Source organism: Notothenia rossii (assembly GCF_949606895.1).
Source record: "Notothenia rossii genome assembly, chromosome: 5".
In the NCBI taxonomy this organism is placed as follows: domain Eukaryota; kingdom Metazoa; phylum Chordata; class Actinopteri; order Perciformes; family Nototheniidae; genus Notothenia; species Notothenia rossii.
Window position 1 is genome coordinate 76,594,450 of NC_136903.1, and position 17,798 is coordinate 76,612,247.

A 17,798-nucleotide genomic window follows, 5' to 3' on the forward strand; every position below is an offset into this window, starting at 1 on the left:
ACCATTTAACCTGCGTGGATGCAGTGCCGTTTACGGCCACTGGGGGCGCTGAAGGTTTTCTTCTCTGTTTTATTAAGAGCAACCAAATCAGCTCAGTGGTTTCAGGAAGTGCAGAAGTTTTTGTGAAGCTGACTGACATCAACCTCGGAATCGAAAGTAGGGCATTTCGCAGTTTAGTGAGTATATTGTGGTAAAGCAAATGTGTTTTTTTTATCAAGGCTGTTGTCACGGTGGCAAATTAGTCTAATAGCAAGCAGCTCAGCGGTGTGCAGCGTGTGTAAAATGACTCACCACCTGTCATATTACTGATCATTTGCCGATACAATTCAGAAAACCTTGAATAGGCTGTGTGTCCTTCTGTGAATGAGCCGCCAGACGTTCTTATTATACATCCATGCGCCAGACGGTCAAGGTTCACCTGATACGTTTACTGAATGTAGCATTTATGCATACTGTGATCAGATGTGGAAGAAATATTCAGGTCCTTTGCTTTAGTAAAATGACTAATAGCCTACTACTCTCTGAAATTACTCCACAAAAAGTCCTGTATTATTCCTGTACACTACTTTACTATTGCACAAGTTTAATAACACAATCCAACTTTTAAAGCATGGCATTTAATTCCTGAATCTGCCAGTGGGACATCAATTTAACATTAAGTTATGTTCATTCTACCAGTCGTGTAAACTAACTAAGTCCATTTACTCATGTAGTGTACTTAAGTACAATTTTGAGGTACTTTATTTGATTATCTCCCATTTCTGTTTCTTTGTACTTCTACTCCACGATAATTAGTGTTAAATGGTGTACTTTTACTCCAATACATGTATTTAATACCTTTTTAGTTACTTTGCAGATTTTGATTATTGATTTAAAACATAATCGACGATTAAATAAGACTTTAGTTACACCTGGAGTAAATTCACAAACTATAAAATAATACAAAGTAATTCCACCTTTACCAGCTTTGATAACAATTTAATGCATCAGTAATTATAATGGTAACAAATAATATTTAATATTCAGAAAGGGACCAATTTGCATAATGAGTGCTTTTACTTTTGGTACTTTAAGTATATTCTGATGCTAACACTTTTGTTCTTTTACTTTAACAGGCAGGCAAAATGGATGTTAATATCCAAAAGTTCCCCATTAAACACAGACCTAAAATAAACCTTCCTGACTGATCACAACTCTATTCTTTACATTACATGTCATGTGTTAGACGCCTTTATCCATAGTGACTTACATACATTCACTACTGTGGACAATCCCCACAGGAGCAATTTGGGGTGAAGTGTCTTGCCCAGGGACACAACGACATGCTGACTGCAGTGGGACTCAAACTTGCTATCCCCTGATTTGAAGTCCAGCACACTCTCCACTGAGCCACAGCCTCCCATCCTCCTATTCTAAATCCTCTTTCCTGATGATCGACGATGATCCTTTTATTTTGTCAGTTCAAGTCTGATTTTGTTTGCATCACAGCAGCTCCATTTTCAACATCAACGACAAACCTTGAAATAATATTTTCAACATTAAAATCCCTATGATGCCCTCTCTCTCATCAGGTGATGGCTAATCCCAGAGAATCTTCCATCGATGGGAAGTTGGCAGAAGAATTTGCCGTCCCCTGCCATGTTGATGAGGTTAAAGAGAAGATGGCTGCTTTCGCCAGTCTACACGCTGCAGCGGGTCGCAGAGTGGTTCTCATCACATCAGGAGGAACCAAAGTTCCCCTAGAGTCCCGCACCGTCCGCTTCCTAGATAACTTCAGCAGTGGCAGGCGAGGAGCCTCTTCAGCGGAGTATTTCATGGACTCAGGCTACGCAGTCATCTTCCTGCACAGGCATCGCTCCCTCTACCCCTACACACGGGTGTTCTCTAACATTAACATGCTGGATGCCCTGATGTTCAGAGGGGAAGAAGAAGCTTCCTCTGGTGAAGTGGTGGTTAACCAGCAGGTGCTTCCCAACATTGCCAAAGCACTGAAGAGATACCAGGAAGTGAAAGAAGGCAACCTCCTTCTGCCAATCGAGTTCAGCACTCTGTCAGAGTATCTGCATCTTCTTAAAGCAGCAGCACAGGCACTCAGCGCTATAGGTACAGATGAACAACTTACTACAGGTTGAATGTGTGGCTTTTGTCAAGCGTATTGCTCATAACTCCCTATTCTGCACATAGGACCAATGGCCATGTTTTACTTGGCTGCAGCTGTGTCAGATTTCTATATCCCAGCATCTGAGATGCCCGAACACAAAATCCAGTCTTCCAATGGACCTCTTCAAGTAGGTGAAAAAACATTCCAAACTTTTTTTCCAGCCTTGCAAGAATCACGACTCAAGGGGTGGCAATGTCTGTTTGTAAATTAAGCTCCAATCCTCTCTGTTGCTAAGAACAGCCTAAAAGCTGCTAGCATGGTTGTTCTGTGACATTCTTTAAGAATAACCCCCCAAAATAAGTCTCCAAGGTAAATAGAATGGCATGTACCAACAGAAAATCTATATCAAAACATCCGACTACATGCACACCGTTGTAAAACACATGCATTTTTGTGAATGTGGAAGTTGTTTTAAAATAGTATGTTTGTAAAGTTGTGAGCATATGACTAGATCAATTATTTGGATGCAAAACTTGAGTTTGTAAACAGATGTTTTTATATAGTTTTGCTGTTGCTGAAAACATCCTGGTTCATCCAGCCAGATATTTCCTCCTTTTCACACTTTTTTAAATCAAGAATAGAAGATGGCACAAGGTTAGTGTGTGAAGTATTCCTTTACCTGGTAGTTAATGACAATATACTTTTTCTTTCTCCCCTTCAGCTCAGTTTGAACATGGTACCTAAGATACTGTCCCCGCTGGTGAAAGACTGGGCCCCTCAGGCTTTTGTCATTTCTTTTAAGCTGGAGACAGATGCATCCATCCTGCTGGACAAGGCTCGCCGGGCTCTGGACACCTACAGGCATCAGGCGGTGGTGGCCAACGTGCTGGACTCCAGACGGGGCTATGTGGTGGTGGTGACCCCCGAGACCCAGGCTGAGCTGATCATCTCAGAGGAGGATGCCAAGAATGAGGTGGAGATAGAGGAGAGGATAGTGAGCAACCTGACGTCAGCTCACGACAAGTTCATAACTCAACAAGAGGGCTGACAGAAATCATCCATACTGCACGCCTGAGTCATGAGTTGTTGTCTGTGCGCTCACTCGTTCCTGAGCTCGGCTTGAATAAATACTTTAATCATATTGATAATATAACTTTAAACACATCCTGCCTTCATGACCTTTCTAATGTACTCTAAAAAAAAAACATCATCCAAGCTTTGATGACTGTTTCTGTACAATGACAAAACACAAGTTAATGAAAGTTTATTAAATGTTTATTCACATTGTGCAATGAACTAGAAACAAAGTAATGTTATTGCCTTTTCTACACAAGGGACTGACGGTTGAATAATTCAGTGACATGCTTTACTACAAATCTATAATAAAAATCAACAAGTTTAATCCATTGGTCTTTTTTTCAACCCCCCCGGCACCACGTATTGGACTCTTGTTTGGTTACTTAAGTTTGACGCTCTTCTTGACGCCCGCACGAATACCAGAGCGCTCTCCACTGTATCTCGTCTCCTCCCGACGAACCTCTCGGACCTGGGGAAATTGAACGACCTTGTCAACTGCTGAATTGGTTTTTCAACCTATACTCTGGATTCAAACTGATGAGCCTGCAGTCCTCAGAAGCTTCATGATGCACTGAAACAGTGTAATCAAAATGTATGGAATACAAACCTGGCCCTTTCTGCGGATCTTGGCCCGTCTGAACTTCTCTCTGTGCTTGACTCTGGGATTACGGTCAATCTTCTTCCTCTTTGGTGTGAGCCCCTTGTTCTTCGACATCTGTGAAATTGGAAGAGTTACATAATTAGAATAACTGAACAGAAATGACAAAGTTTAAAGTGGCAACAGACAACTTCTCCTCCGTAAAACTTCAAAAAGGGTACTATTGTTGGCGCCACTGTCGCAACCAAAATCCCTTTCCACTCAAACACCGGACACACTGCGTTCAGTTGTTCACACATTTGTGCTGTAAATAAAGCTGTACCTGGTGTCGCTGTTTTATAGCTTTCAATTATGCAATCTAATTTCATAATGATAAGTTAAAGTAACTCAAAATGAAATGCATTAAGTGATCACGGTGTAAGGGGCACCAAATATTAAAAAAAAAAGTGTTATAAGCATCTCTGATGTACTTGTTACTTCCCTGTACCAAAGATCTATAAAAACACATGTTACCCTCTTTAATTTTTCTTCAAACACTGAGAATGAAATTGTCTACAGAGACAAGACATGCACTGCCGTAGCAGTAAAACTAAATACGATTTATTTGATGTAAACATGTAAAAAAATGTATTCAGCTTTGTTATTCAAGCATTAAAAAAAGTCCAACTTCCAGGAGTATAACTTGCTTTATGTCTAAGTAACTGTCAGGATCCCTTTGCCTGCTCTGAAGGTGTTCTGATAGATCTGTTATATTATTAATATGAACTTCCAGGTGAGAGTGTCTGACTAGCTATTAATACTTCAGAGTGCTAGTGGTTGTCACACTGTACCTGGTAAGTAATGCCTCTCTTAGCATCTGGATCTTCCTCCATATATTCCTTCTCCTCCAACCTGCAACAAATTCACATTGATCAGATACAGAGTTGATCTTGTCCAAACAGCCATTTTAAAGACTCAAATCAAACTTACTCTTCTGTTTCTGGTTCTTCGACCTTTCTCTTCAATTTCGAACGCTCCTCCGCATCTCTGTAGAAACGCAGAGCCGCTTCCTCGTCCATATCAGAGTCAGAGTCATCCTCCACCCCAGGCATAGGCTCTTCAGAATCCTGCAAACAACGTGTTCTCATTACCATTCAATAGTCATACAAAACATCAGCAGTGGATCTACATCGAGGATGCCCTTCAGTTTATACAATAGCGTTACAAAACGAACACAAAGATCTCACCGTTCCCTTCTTATTGGAGACTTTGGCCTTCTTGCCCTGTGCAGGTTTGCTGGATTTATCTTTCTCCTCCCCAGCTAGCAGCTTGCGAAACTGCGGTGCAAGCCGAGCATCCACTGAACTGAGTTCATTGATGAGCTGCAGGAAGGTATTCAAGCGTTAGACACAGGGTTCTAATAGTCATTTCTGGCATTTTCAAATGACAGTAGCATCAAAACATGAATGACACACTAAAGGAAGCTGCTCTAGATAGATTGATCGGTCGGTCGATAGATAGGTCGGTCGGTCGGTCGGTCGGTAGGTAGATAGAAACTTTATTGATATTGATTGAAGGAAATGTACATAAGAGAAACTAAGACAGTCCAATATATTTCAGAAATAGCAAGATAAAAAATATATACACGTGGAAAATATACAAAAATAAATAAATATACATGTGAAAATACAAAATTCCAGTAACAAATATAATGCTCTATAAAGTAAAAGAGAAAATGTACAGTTTCCTTGACATATAGAATGAAACTACAATCGCTAATACTACTTTACTAATGCTATGTTCCCCTGGCAACAGGTGTCACTGTGTGCACTCACATTTCTGAAGATGAGCAGTCTTTCAATCACAGGATGGTTATGAGCAGGGATTCGCTTTGCTTTCAGCACCATGTAGAAACTGATGTTCGTGCAGTAACTGCAGCAGGAAAGAATAATTAGCCACTAATTAAAAAACTTTGACATGATCTAACAACAAGCAATAATAATTGATTCACAACTAACTTGAGATACAGCTGCTGTTTTGTCTTGAGGTAGTCAGCACCCTTTGGAAAAAAGCACAAAAATTGGTTAGGAATTGATTGCCTGAGCTACATGACAGTATTATTATGTGGTTTGGTACTTCTGAAGACATATGGACATTAGATGCTTACAAAACAGACACCAATCATCATAAAATATAACAGTAGACATCCCATCTAATGATCAATCCAGTTGCAGCTATTTAAAGAACCTAATCAGAGCCGCGGTTGATTTCAATGTGGATTCTCATACAGCCAAATGTTAATGTGCTCACCTTTCCTGGGGGGATCTTTCCATCCTTGACCATCTGTACAAGAGGCTGCAGCTCGTCTTTCAGCTCATTTAGCTGCACACATACAAAATACTTCACATCAATAACATGTTGGGTTGTGGTAACTATGCAAGTATCTTTTGGCTTATTAAAGCTCAGGTTTTTGTTGGGAAAATACTGAATGTACTCTTTGAATATCAGAGTAGCACATAACAAAGGCCCTATGTAGCTGTGTACGTAACAGGATGTATGATTACATAGATGACGCTCATGAAATACTGTGTTTTACATACGATAGCTATGTTCCTACGATTAACATGATGACACAGCCCCTAGGGAGATAGGCATAAGACTGTCATGTGTATTGCTTACTGAGGCCTTAGATAATCTGAACTAATGCCAGAATACTGCATCTTGTGACTTTTTTTTAATTTTTTTTAATTTAACCTTTATTTAACCAGATAAAAAGCATTGAGATAAAATCTCATTTACAATGCTGACCTGGCCAAGAAGGCAGCAACGTTACACATAACACATAACACAAACATATAAAATACAGAGAACATAACTAAGAAAACAAAAGATGAAAAAAAGCAGTTACTACATTGTGCACATTAGGACAGTAAGAAAGGCACTACTTATTACTGCAAGAGCAGCTGGTGGTAAGGACTTCTGACAACTTCAATTTAAAACAGGCTATAGAAACAAGTGCCGTCAGTTTGAGGCGTGATTGAAGGTCATTCCAAGACCAAGGACCAAAATAAAAGAGACTCCTTTTTCCAGCCTCAGTCCGCACAGCAGGAACCTGGAACCGTATCAAGGCACTGGATCTGAGGTTGTAAAAGTCACAAACTGGAGCAAATCTGGCACATATGTAGAGTGGAAGATTTCCTAAAATGGCTTTATCCATTAATAAAAACCAATGCTGCATCCTACGCATAGTGAGTGAGGACCATCCAGTTAGGCTATACAGTGTGCAATGATGAGTCCTATAGGGTGCATTTGATATATAACGCAGTGCAGCATGGTAGAGTGGGTCAAGTTTGGCCAAGACAGTGGGACAGGCAAATCTATAAATGGTGTCACCGTAGTCCAGCTGGGACAGGAATAAGCCAGAGACCAACCTTTTACGGGATGAAGTTGAAAAACAACATTTAAGTCTGTAAAGGAAGCCAAGACTGAATTTCAATTTCTTTGTTAGAACTTCGATATGGTGTTTGAAGTTCAGATTACTGTCCAACCAAAAGCCAAGATATTTGTAGATATCAACAAACTCAACAGAGACGCCATCAAGGGTGTCAATGGAGAGGCAAGAGGACGCTGACTTGGGAGCAAAAAGCATTGCTTTGGTTTTCTTACTGTTCAAAAGCAGTTTGGAATCAAGAAGTGCATGCTGCAGCGTGATAAAATCAGATTTTAAATTGGAAACGGCCATGTCCAGAGAAGGAGCACATGAATATACAATATTGTCATCAGCATACATATGATAGGTAGAAAATTGCATCTGATTACAAATATTGTTTACATATAATAAAAAGAGCAAAGGCCCCAAAATAGAGCCCTGTGGAACGCCCTTCTCCAAGGTGACAGGGTCAGAGACAGTGCTACCCAACCTGACGCATTGAGTACGGTCGGTTAGATAACTCTGAAACCAGCAAATGGCATTATGACCAAAACGAGACACCAACATAACATTAGACATAATGTGGTGATCTACAGTATCAAATGCTTTGGCTAGGTCAATAAACAATGCAACACAAACAGATTTGTTATCCAAAGCAGCCTTGATATCATCTAAGACTTTCAGACTGGCAGTCACAGTACTGTGCTTTGATCTGAATCCAGATTGCATAGGGTTAAGGATGTTGTGTGAATTAAAAAAAAGTTTTAGCTGAGTAGAAACTAGGGACTCAAGAATCTTTGATAACACAGAAAGATTTGAGATAGGACGATAATTATTTAACTCAGTGGGATCACCAGCTTTCAAGAGGGGCGATACCAGAGCTTGCTTCCACAGAGCTGGCAGTGTGTGAGTGGACAGGGAGAGATTAAAAATATCAGTTACTGGTTGTGCTATAATCTGAGCTGCAATTTTTAAAAAGAATGGATCGAGGCCGTCAGGCCCGGCAGACTTTTTAGGATCAATTGAGTGCAAACCCTGTAAGACTTCAGAGACCGAGAAAGAAGCAAAATCAAAAACAGGGGAGCTCATCTCTTGACTAGGGCTGTGAGTACGACCATTTAGAGCAGACCTGGGCACTGTACGGCCCCCGGGCCACATACGGCCCTTTGGTTGACTCTGACCGGCCCGTGTAAGGTTAATTGGAAATTACAAAATAAACATATTTTCTAATTTTACCTCATGCATGGACTAAAGCTGCAATGCTTTTATTTTGAAGTTGTTTTTTATTCACGTACATAATGACGCAATACTTCAAATCAAGACGTGCGCGTTATTGGATAATTGTCACAAGACGACTTTAGCGCTCAAAAATGTCAGCTGATGCTAAAAAAAGAAAGGTAGATGCCGAATGTAGGGTTTTCAACAAAAATTGGACTGCTAAGTATTTATTTACTGAAGTCGGAGGTAAAGCCGTGTGTTTAGTTTGCGGGGAGCAGATCGCCGTGTTCAAGGACTACAATTTGAGTCGGCATTACGAGACGAAACACGCGGAGAAATACAAAAACTTGACTGATGCTGAAAGGGCGCGCACATCGAACGCTTTGCTAGCTAAGCTGCAAAAGCAGCAAGGCTTTTTTACCAAGCTTCACACATCCAAGGATGCAGCAACTAAGACCAGCTTCGTGATATCCCACAAAATAGCTAAACACAGTAAGCCATTCTCAGAGGGGGAGTTTGTCAAAGAGTGCTTAGTGGACTCTGCAGCACTAATATGCCCTGAAAAAAAAGAAGCCTTTGAGCAAGTCCCGCTGTCCAGGCGAACCGTGACGAGAAGGATCGAGGACATTGCGGGTTATCTGGAGCTTCAGCTGCAACATGAAGTGGCAAGTTTTGACTTTATCTCCTTGGCTTTGGACGAGAGCTGTGATGTCCGCGACACAGCGCAGTTACTCGTATTTGTCCGTGGGATAACGCCGGACTTCAAGATTACGGAGGAGCTGGCAGCAATGCGGCCGATGAAAGGGACGACGACAGGGAGCGATCTGTTCACGGAGGTAAATGCGTGCATGGACACGCTGGGACTGAAATGGGACAGACTGGCAGGTGTCACAACAGACGGTTGTCCAAATCTTACAGGTAAAAATGTTGGACTTTTGAAACGTATGCAAGATAAAGTGACTGAAATCGACGCAGATCAGAAATTGGTATTTTTGCATTGTATTATACACCAACATGTGTTGTGCAAGTCAGTGCTAAAAATTCACCATGTTATTGATGTTGTTACTAAAATAGTAAACTTCATCAGGGCACGGGCATTGAATCACAGACAGTTTGTTGCACTTTTGGAGGAGCATGAGACTGAGCATAGTGACATCGGCTACCACACAGCTGTCAGATGGCTCAGCCTGGGCAAAGTGCTAAAAAGAGTTTGGGACCTGAAAGCAGAGATTCAAGAGTTTTGTGAGAAGAAAGGCAAAGACATCCCAGAGCTCTCAGACGAGGACTGGATGGCAGATTTTGCATTTGCTGTTGATGTGACTGCACTGATGAATGAACTGAACACCAAACTGCAAGGCAAGGGCCTTTTTGTTCATGAAATGCACAGCCTGGTGAAGGCTTTCATGAGAAAGATGCAGTTTCTTTCAAGCCAACTGGAGAGCAACACTCTCACTCACATGCAAACCCTGAAAGAAGTCACACCATCAGCTGATCACCTCCGCAGGTACTCATCCATGTTAGGAGCATTGCATGGTGAGTTTTCAAGGCGATTTGAAGATCTCCGAACAATCGAGGATGAAATGCTCATGATTTCCTCTCCCTTTACCTGCAGTATGGATAATGCACCCAGTGATGTTCAGCTGGAACTCATTGACCTGCAGTCTGATGCAGTACTGGCAGAGCGCTTTAAGTCAGGATCTCTGCTGGATTTCTACTCTTCTCTCGAGGAGGAGAACTTTCCAAACATGAGGAGACATGCTCAGAAGATGTTGGTTCTCTTTGGCTCTACCTACATATGTGAACAAACATTTTCAAAGATGAAGTTTATAAAATCCAGGTATAGATCCTCTCTCACTGATGATCATCTGTCAGCTGTGCTTCGCATCTCCACCTCAGACATTCAACCTGACTTCGATGCACTCGTTAAAGCCCAGCAGAGACTAGATTTCTCTCACTGAACAAGAAAAAAGAACTTAAAAACACCAAATGAGGTGGTAAGACTACAAATGTAGGCATGTAAAGGAACCAACTAGCAGTGAACTGGGACACTTTCTTTGGAAGCCTTTTCTCAAAATCACAGTTCAGTGATGTTCAGTGACAGTTCAATATGATGTATCTTGCTGAATGTTTGGAGCACAAAGACAATGTTGTGATGTCTTAAGAATGCTAAGAACCTTTACACAACTTTCCAACAGTATATGAAACTCAAAATGTGTTTTGTAGTGAATGCGACTGAAAATGTTCACTAATATGAGTCAGAAATTGTGAAAAACGTTCACATTTTGTTTACCATTGTTTTGGGAAATTTGATTGAATAAATTACATTTTTTGTAAGGCAACCTCACTTTTTCATTGCTCAACTATAACATATACTCTTACCAGCTTGTCAAAACAATGCTATTTACTGCTTTTTATAAAGAAATACAATTAATATTATGCAGAATTGAGTTCAGCCTTTTGGACCGGCCCTCCACAATATTTTTTGTTTCTCATGTGGCCCCATGGAAAAAATAATTGCCCACCCCTGATTTAGAGAGTCATGACTTTGCTCATCAAAAATGTGACCAGCCTTTTTGAAGTGAGCATTGAAAGCATTAGACATACCATCTGAATCTGAAATAAAATAATCACTGACCTTCAGTTTTTGTGGGAAACTAGAAACGTTCTTGTTCTGAAGTGATTTAATTGTTTTCCAGAACTTAGAATGGTCATTAAAACAATCAGTGGTTAAGCTCAGATAATAATCAGCTTTAGCTTTTTTAATAAGGGCTGAACATTTATTTCTGAGGACACGAAAAAGAAGCCAGTCATCACTAGTGTTAGACTTTCTAGCTAAAGACCATCGCTTATTTCGATCATGAATTAGATCAGATAGTTCTCTAGTAAACCATGGAGTGTTCCTATTCTTGACTCTGAATTTTCTAAGGGGGGCATGTCTATTAATAATCGATAAAAAGTGATCAATAAAAAATTGGACGGCAACATCAACAGATGGAATTAACGCTATGAAGTGCCATTTAACCTCCGCCAGATCGTGTAGGAAAGCCTGCTCAGAGAAGTGTTTGAAGCAGCGCCTGAGGACAATAAGGCCCTTGGCTTTGGGCAACTTAGTGCTCCTAACGCAAGCAATAGTGCAATGGTCACTGATATCATTAGGAAAAACACCAACAGACACATACTTATGAGCTGCATTTGTTAGAATGACATCTATAAGGGTATCGTTATTGGGTTTGGCAGGGTTTATTCTAGTGGGACTATCAATAAGCTGAGTTAAGTTCAAAGAATCACAAACCTGCTTAAACTGTGAAGATTTATCACTCAACCAGTCCCAATTTAAATCACCCATTAATATGATTTCAGAAGAAAACATAGACAACAATTCAGTAAGGCTAGTAGTTGCATCCATGATGGCCGATGGAGGCCTATAACAGCCAATAACAGTGAGAGGAGCATTTGCTATAGATATTTGGACTGCTAGCAACTCAAATTGCCTTGGAATTGAAATTGAGTGAAGGACTGAGCACTGTAGTTTCTCAGCAGTGTATATTGCAACACCACCAGCTCTGCCCTTACGATCCGTTCTGAATACATTATATCCATCAATGTGAATAACAGTGTCAGTGACAGACGGTTTTAACCAGGTTTCAGAAACTACAACAATATCTATGACTAATGGCGCATTTCCACTACAGCGCGGTTTAAGCGTGCCGTTTCCGGCCCATTTTTGGTTGCGTTCCGGCTAGCGGGTAATTTTTCACAGTTTTTCTGGCTCTCCAAAATCGAGGTTCTTTTCGGGCCAACAACCGGGCTGAGTATGCTAAACTAGTGAGAGACTTGCTGGCAACTACAACAAAATGAACATATTTTATCGTGATTTAATTGTAATACACGTTTCAAAATGATGCAAAGTAACAACATACTGATACTGGTTAGTAAAAACCATGAATTAATGCTTTGACAAGTCTGCAGACAGACAGCAGGAGAAAAACCTTTTAAAATGCGTGTTTTCTGAATGGAGATCGGCTAAGCTAACGCAGTATATGCTCTGACCATCCACACTCACAACAACGGCCTACAGACATAAATAAACCAGCGACTGTATTCACCATGACACAGACAGTCTGTGGTTTGAACTTGTTTAACTTTTGTCTAGTTTCTGAACAGATATGAGGAGCTGTGATCTCGGAGGGCTAACAGCTAACGGCTGATGTTGGTTTTGTGTTTCGTATTGAAGATGACGTCTCGGCTCCGCCTACACTGCGTTACTATAGTTACTACCCCAGTTCCTAAACTGTGATGGAAACGCAGCATAAAGTGAGCCTGGCCTACCAAGGCCTAACTATACCGTACTAAGCCGTGCGAGGCCCTGCAGTGGAAATACGCCATAACACTCTCTTGTATATAAGCATGTCAAGGACACTGTTTGGGGAACTATTTTGCCCCATGCAGCTTTTTGATCACTACTTCCTTTCTTGCAGGATAATAAATACATGTGTCTTGATATTGAAGATCAAGCCGGTGACGAGTGATATTTCTATAACAGTTTTTAACACATTGGTTTTGGTTGAATGCTTGTGTTTTACCTTTGCTTTGAAATCCTGAATAAGTTCAAGCAGCTCTGGTGACTCCTTTTTCAAAAGTTTCATTTTCTCTTTCTGGGACATTTGCTTCAGATCTTTGACAATCCTTTCTTGTTTTCCTGCAGTCTTGTCATCATCCTTCTCCTCCACAGCAAATTCCTTCATTTAAACGAATCAAACAATCACAATTAAAAACATTTTCTATAATTTTTCATTTACCAAAATGGTGTACCAAAGAGAATAACAAAATACCTGGAAGAAGTTTAAATCATAATCCTCCTCGCTCAGATTTGCAGCTAAACGTTTTTGGATATTTTTAGCTTCTTCTTCTTCCTCTTTTTCCTCAGCTTCCAGCTCATCCTGCTTTTTACCCTCTAATAACACAAATACATTTTTGTTCAATATTAGCCATTTAGAAAACCAGAATTACCCGGATAATATTGGTGGAGATAAAAGATGCTTACTGGTGGCCCCATAGTCAGAGTCATAGAACATCTTCTTCTTGGTGCCCCATGCCATTTCATTAGGAAGATCTGAGGAAGACAGCAAGGTTCAAGTTAAATAGGCTTGTTTATATACAGTAAGGCAAAACCCTTCGCAAAAAAAGATGGATTGTATATTTACCGTCTTCTTTTTTCTCCTCTAGATCACTTTCCATATCTGTCCCCTCCTCTTCCTCTTCTCCCTCCTCATCATCTGACTCCGAATCATCCAGAGCCATCACTTCCTCCTGTGAAATTCAGATGAGTTTGAATTGGTTCTTAATTTACATTGATTTAAGAATATAAATCCCAGCAAACACAAGTCATTACCTCCTCATCAATGTCCTCCTGGTCGCTCTCCATTTGAACACCGCTGGCAAGAAGTTTCTGTGACAAAGAAAAAACGCAGCAAAACAAATATATATAAGACGACGTAAACACAGCAACATCCGCATACTGAAGAACTGCTAATGAGGAGGACTTACTGCAATCTTGTCATCATGAAACTCATCAATTTTGTCCTTTGCGTACTGTGAGGATTTCTGAAAGGAAGAGGGAAGACATTCAAATATGACGTTAAAATAATCTACAACATCAAAACAGAGTTGATGTAGGAAAGTTTGTCGATGGTTAAGGATGGGTACCGAGCCCCGGTATTAAACGGGCCCCAGGGCTGAATTATTAAAGACCGTGGTACCGTTAAGCTCCGACGTTATTGGTCTTTTTATCGGTACTGGAGACATGTAAAACATATATATCATATGTATTATGCTACACAAACATTGTATTGCAGTGTTAGTGTCGCCAACTCCGTTTCTAATACGCAAAAAGACTGTAAAATGCGTCTCTGATTATTTTTAGTATTTTCGATCTTTCCAATCCAGTCGAGAGATCTCTCTCTCCTGTCTGTGTGCGGGGGGGCGGGGCAGTTTACACACACGTGGCTGCTACATGCAGAAACACACACATGGAGGAGATGGCGGAGAGAACGCGCTCCGAGGTGAGGTTAAACTTTACCCGTCTCGATGTGGACAATCAGGGCCGCCCCTGGCCAACTGGGGGCCCTAAGCGACATTGTGAGATGAGGCCCCCCCCCCCAACCGACAGGAGTGAAACATTTTTTTTGGGAGAACAAAGTAGGCTACTTTGCAAATATAATTCCTGTTTATTATTATTATCAACAGTTACTTTTTTATGCAGTGAGGTAAATGGTAAATATGCATGTATGTCGTTCAGTATGCGTTTACAGGTGAATACGTCTGCATTTCCTGCCAAATACTAGCCTCAAAAAGTTTAAAATATAATTAATGCAAATAAACTACTTCTACTAATAATCATAATCAATTCAATAATATAAATACTATATTATATTAGTATAATATATTTGTAATATAGTCAAGACAAAACATGCTTATTACATGCTCAAAAACTGATATTTCTTAAATCTGTATTCAAATGTAGTTCCCTCTGTCAGCAACGTATCAACAACTACACACACATTCCTATCAGTATTTCTCTGTGTTGTTGTTGACATGATGATGACTGTTAGGAGTTAAGGGGAGAGGCTGAGCATCACCATGAAATGTGCAAATTGACATAAAAATGAATAAAAGGGGAAAAAATGCTCCATGTTTTTTAGGCTGTAAACTTTAACTGTTATGTAAGCCAACTAGACACAGTTTATCACTCTTCCTCCTGTACATTAGCAGATAAAAGGCATCACATACTTGAATGAACGGTAAATAAAGAATGCTGTAAATAATTGCATCTCCATTGGCCTATATGCTATGCAGAGATTGCCTTCTTCATGTCGTGAATTGCAGCTGATGTTTTAATATGGCAATTGGCAATTTGACTTATACAACATTCGCAAGTTGTACATTTGACTCATACAATAACCCACCTTCGACTGATGCTCTAGTTTCTTCATGTTTTGTTTTTTTCCCCTCTTGCTTGGGCCATACTGAAACTGTCTTTTCACCGACATCTCTTCACCTGCACTAGTGGCCGTATCAAAGCCGTGATTGGTCAGATGTCGATTCATTGCAACGGTGTCGGGTTACAGACGTGCTCCCCTTGTCACCTCTCTCTCACTCTCGCGGGGGGTGCGCGGAGAACTGAGCGGAGAACTGCGCACAGCAGCTGACGCCCTCTGGGCGGGGCCCCCTGCGCAAGGCGGGGCCCCATGCAGCCTGCGTGATTGGCCTGTAGGGATGGCCGGCCCTGTGGACAATGCTTGTTGCCAATAGTGCAATAAGAGTTTAGCATGTAAGGGCGGTAACACGAGCAATTTGTCAAAACATCTTGCAAAAGTGCACCACATCCAGACGGAGAAATGCACCGTTTTCGACTGTCTTTCTAGTAGCTCTGTAGCCCTATCCACGAGTAACGTTTCCACGTCAGGTGTTATGTATGCTAGCAGCAACACACAGAGTTAACTCAATTATACAAACATGGGTTAATGATTAGAGGTAACTGAGTTATTTATTTTGTTAAAGTTTCAGCTGTTCTGTTTACAGTTCTGTCATCACATTATTTAATACGATTTGTTAAAACATTGTTGTTCCTTTTTATGTGAAATATTATGTTATTATGTTAGTTTTGTTCACAATTGATTTAGTTTACCTTATTTCTTTCTCCAAAAGAACCGATAAAAGTACCGTTAAAAGACCGGATCGATAAAAGTAGTAGTACCGTTAAAACCTTAACGATACCCATCCCTAGTTAAGAGTTACCTGATTGATGTACAAGATATATATCACCAGTGTCTGGTTATTACAAGAAGATAACATAACATTTTCTAAATGTTGTCAGTTTTTTTGGAATCTAGCCACATCTAGTTTATATTTAATACTGTAGATCAATACCAACAATCAAAAGCTTTTCTGAAACTCAAGTGACGATTACAAAATATCACCAATCATTATTAATCATGAACCAACAGATGTAGGTTACAATACTTAGGTACATTTCTCTCAGTATGTCAAACCCTGCATTTTGTATGTCATGCATCTCTGTCTTATTGTGACCCTACTGTGACGACGACGACAACAACAACAACAACAACAACAACAACAACAGTGCAGTCAGCAGGGACAGGTCTGCTGCTCTACCTTGTCAGGGACAGGCATCTTCTTGTATCCCTCAGGGTCATCTTCATCATATTGCACTGGCTTCTTTTGCCTTGGGGCCTTTATAGTTCTGAATGGTAAAAGAAAGGAGACAGACATTAAATAATATAATTACAACACTTATATAACAATACAACACACAGTATCGAAGGATTGCCCTCTCATATAATAACATAACTAATTAAAACACATGCATACAACATTCAAGTTTACAGATACCTAAATACATACATTCATACTTAGACAAGAATGAAAGCACAATACCTAAATAAACTGAACTAAAAGCAAACATACATGGTTAATAAAAAGGGCAAAACTGTAGAAAATTGGGATACGTTTTCAAGGAATTTGGAAAATGTTTAGCGTTATAATAATGGAATAACTTAGTGTTTACTGTAGGTCCGGTTGGAAAAGGAAAAACGTAAACTTTTTAGACAAACATCGATGACAAGGTGTCAAAACATATCATAAACATAGACTGTATCAGAACACCTCTGCCTAACTATGAGGCTAAATGCAGCTTTAGCAGCATAACAATCACTTAGCAACATAAAAACATGCACTCTGGTTTAGCTAACTTTGGCCGAACTCACCTTTTTTCTCGAACCATGATGGAAACGATACACTGTTAGCTGCACGTTAGCAGACAAATAGGACGTTACAGTGGAAAAGAAGCAATGCTTTTAAACACCAGTGCTGACAACTGGAGATAAAACAAAAGAGAACTGTATTAAATATCCAGTTGTATATCGACACACTTCCACTCTCGTTGCCATGTGCTTCCGTGATTTCTTCTTCTACTTTACTTTACATGACGGTCTCCACAGCAACGTGAAGGTTGCACACCGCCCTCTACTGTGAGGGAGGGCTACATACATCTATTTGATTTAGTGTTTGAGTTTTGAATGACTTGTTTACGGGTTTGAATCATGGTTTGAATCAAATACATTGAGTCTACACCTACACCAATTGTAACCCCAGCCACCCTCGCCACCAGTAAATCAAATCCCACTTTAATATTGTGTTAGCTGTAATTTCGCCCGCCAATAGTGTTTTATTTGTCAGATAGTTTACATATTTTTTCTCATGGTCAATTTTTTTATTTTCACTCTTTTAGTTATGTTTTGTTCTATTTTGAGATGTTTTTATTGTACAATTGTTTATTTTCCACTCTTTTTGTATTTCTAATTAAGTGCAATACT

General features: G+C 40.2%; 2 protein-coding genes across 2 annotated transcripts; one reads left to right on the top strand and one right to left on the bottom strand.

Annotated features, from left to right (window-relative positions):
- The first annotated feature begins 60 nt into the window (after positions 1-60).
- On the top strand, positions 61-3,503 carry ppcs (phosphopantothenoylcysteine synthetase). Its single transcript, XM_079685764.1, has 4 exons — positions 61-176; positions 1,572-2,103; positions 2,185-2,288; positions 2,823-3,503. The coding sequence occupies exons 2-4, from the start codon at positions 1,575-1,577 to the stop codon at positions 3,147-3,149; spliced, it is 960 nt and encodes a 319-aa protein (XP_079541890.1). The 5' UTR covers positions 61-176; positions 1,572-1,574; the 3' UTR covers positions 3,150-3,503.
- utp3 (UTP3 small subunit processome component) lies at positions 3,359-17,409 on the bottom strand. Its single transcript, XM_079685763.1, has 16 exons — positions 17,190-17,409; positions 16,579-16,666; positions 13,951-14,007; positions 13,796-13,852; positions 13,608-13,713; positions 13,448-13,516; positions 13,236-13,357; positions 12,987-13,142; positions 6,066-6,137; positions 5,774-5,814; positions 5,591-5,687; positions 5,003-5,137; positions 4,746-4,882; positions 4,607-4,667; positions 3,786-3,893; positions 3,359-3,647 (listed from the first exon to the last, which is right to left on the bottom strand). Exons 1-16 carry the CDS (start codon positions 17,204-17,206, stop codon positions 3,558-3,560), a joined length of 1,413 nt encoding a protein of 470 aa, XP_079541889.1. The 5' UTR covers positions 17,207-17,409; the 3' UTR covers positions 3,359-3,557.
- Positions 17,410-17,798: the final 389 nt, after the last annotated feature.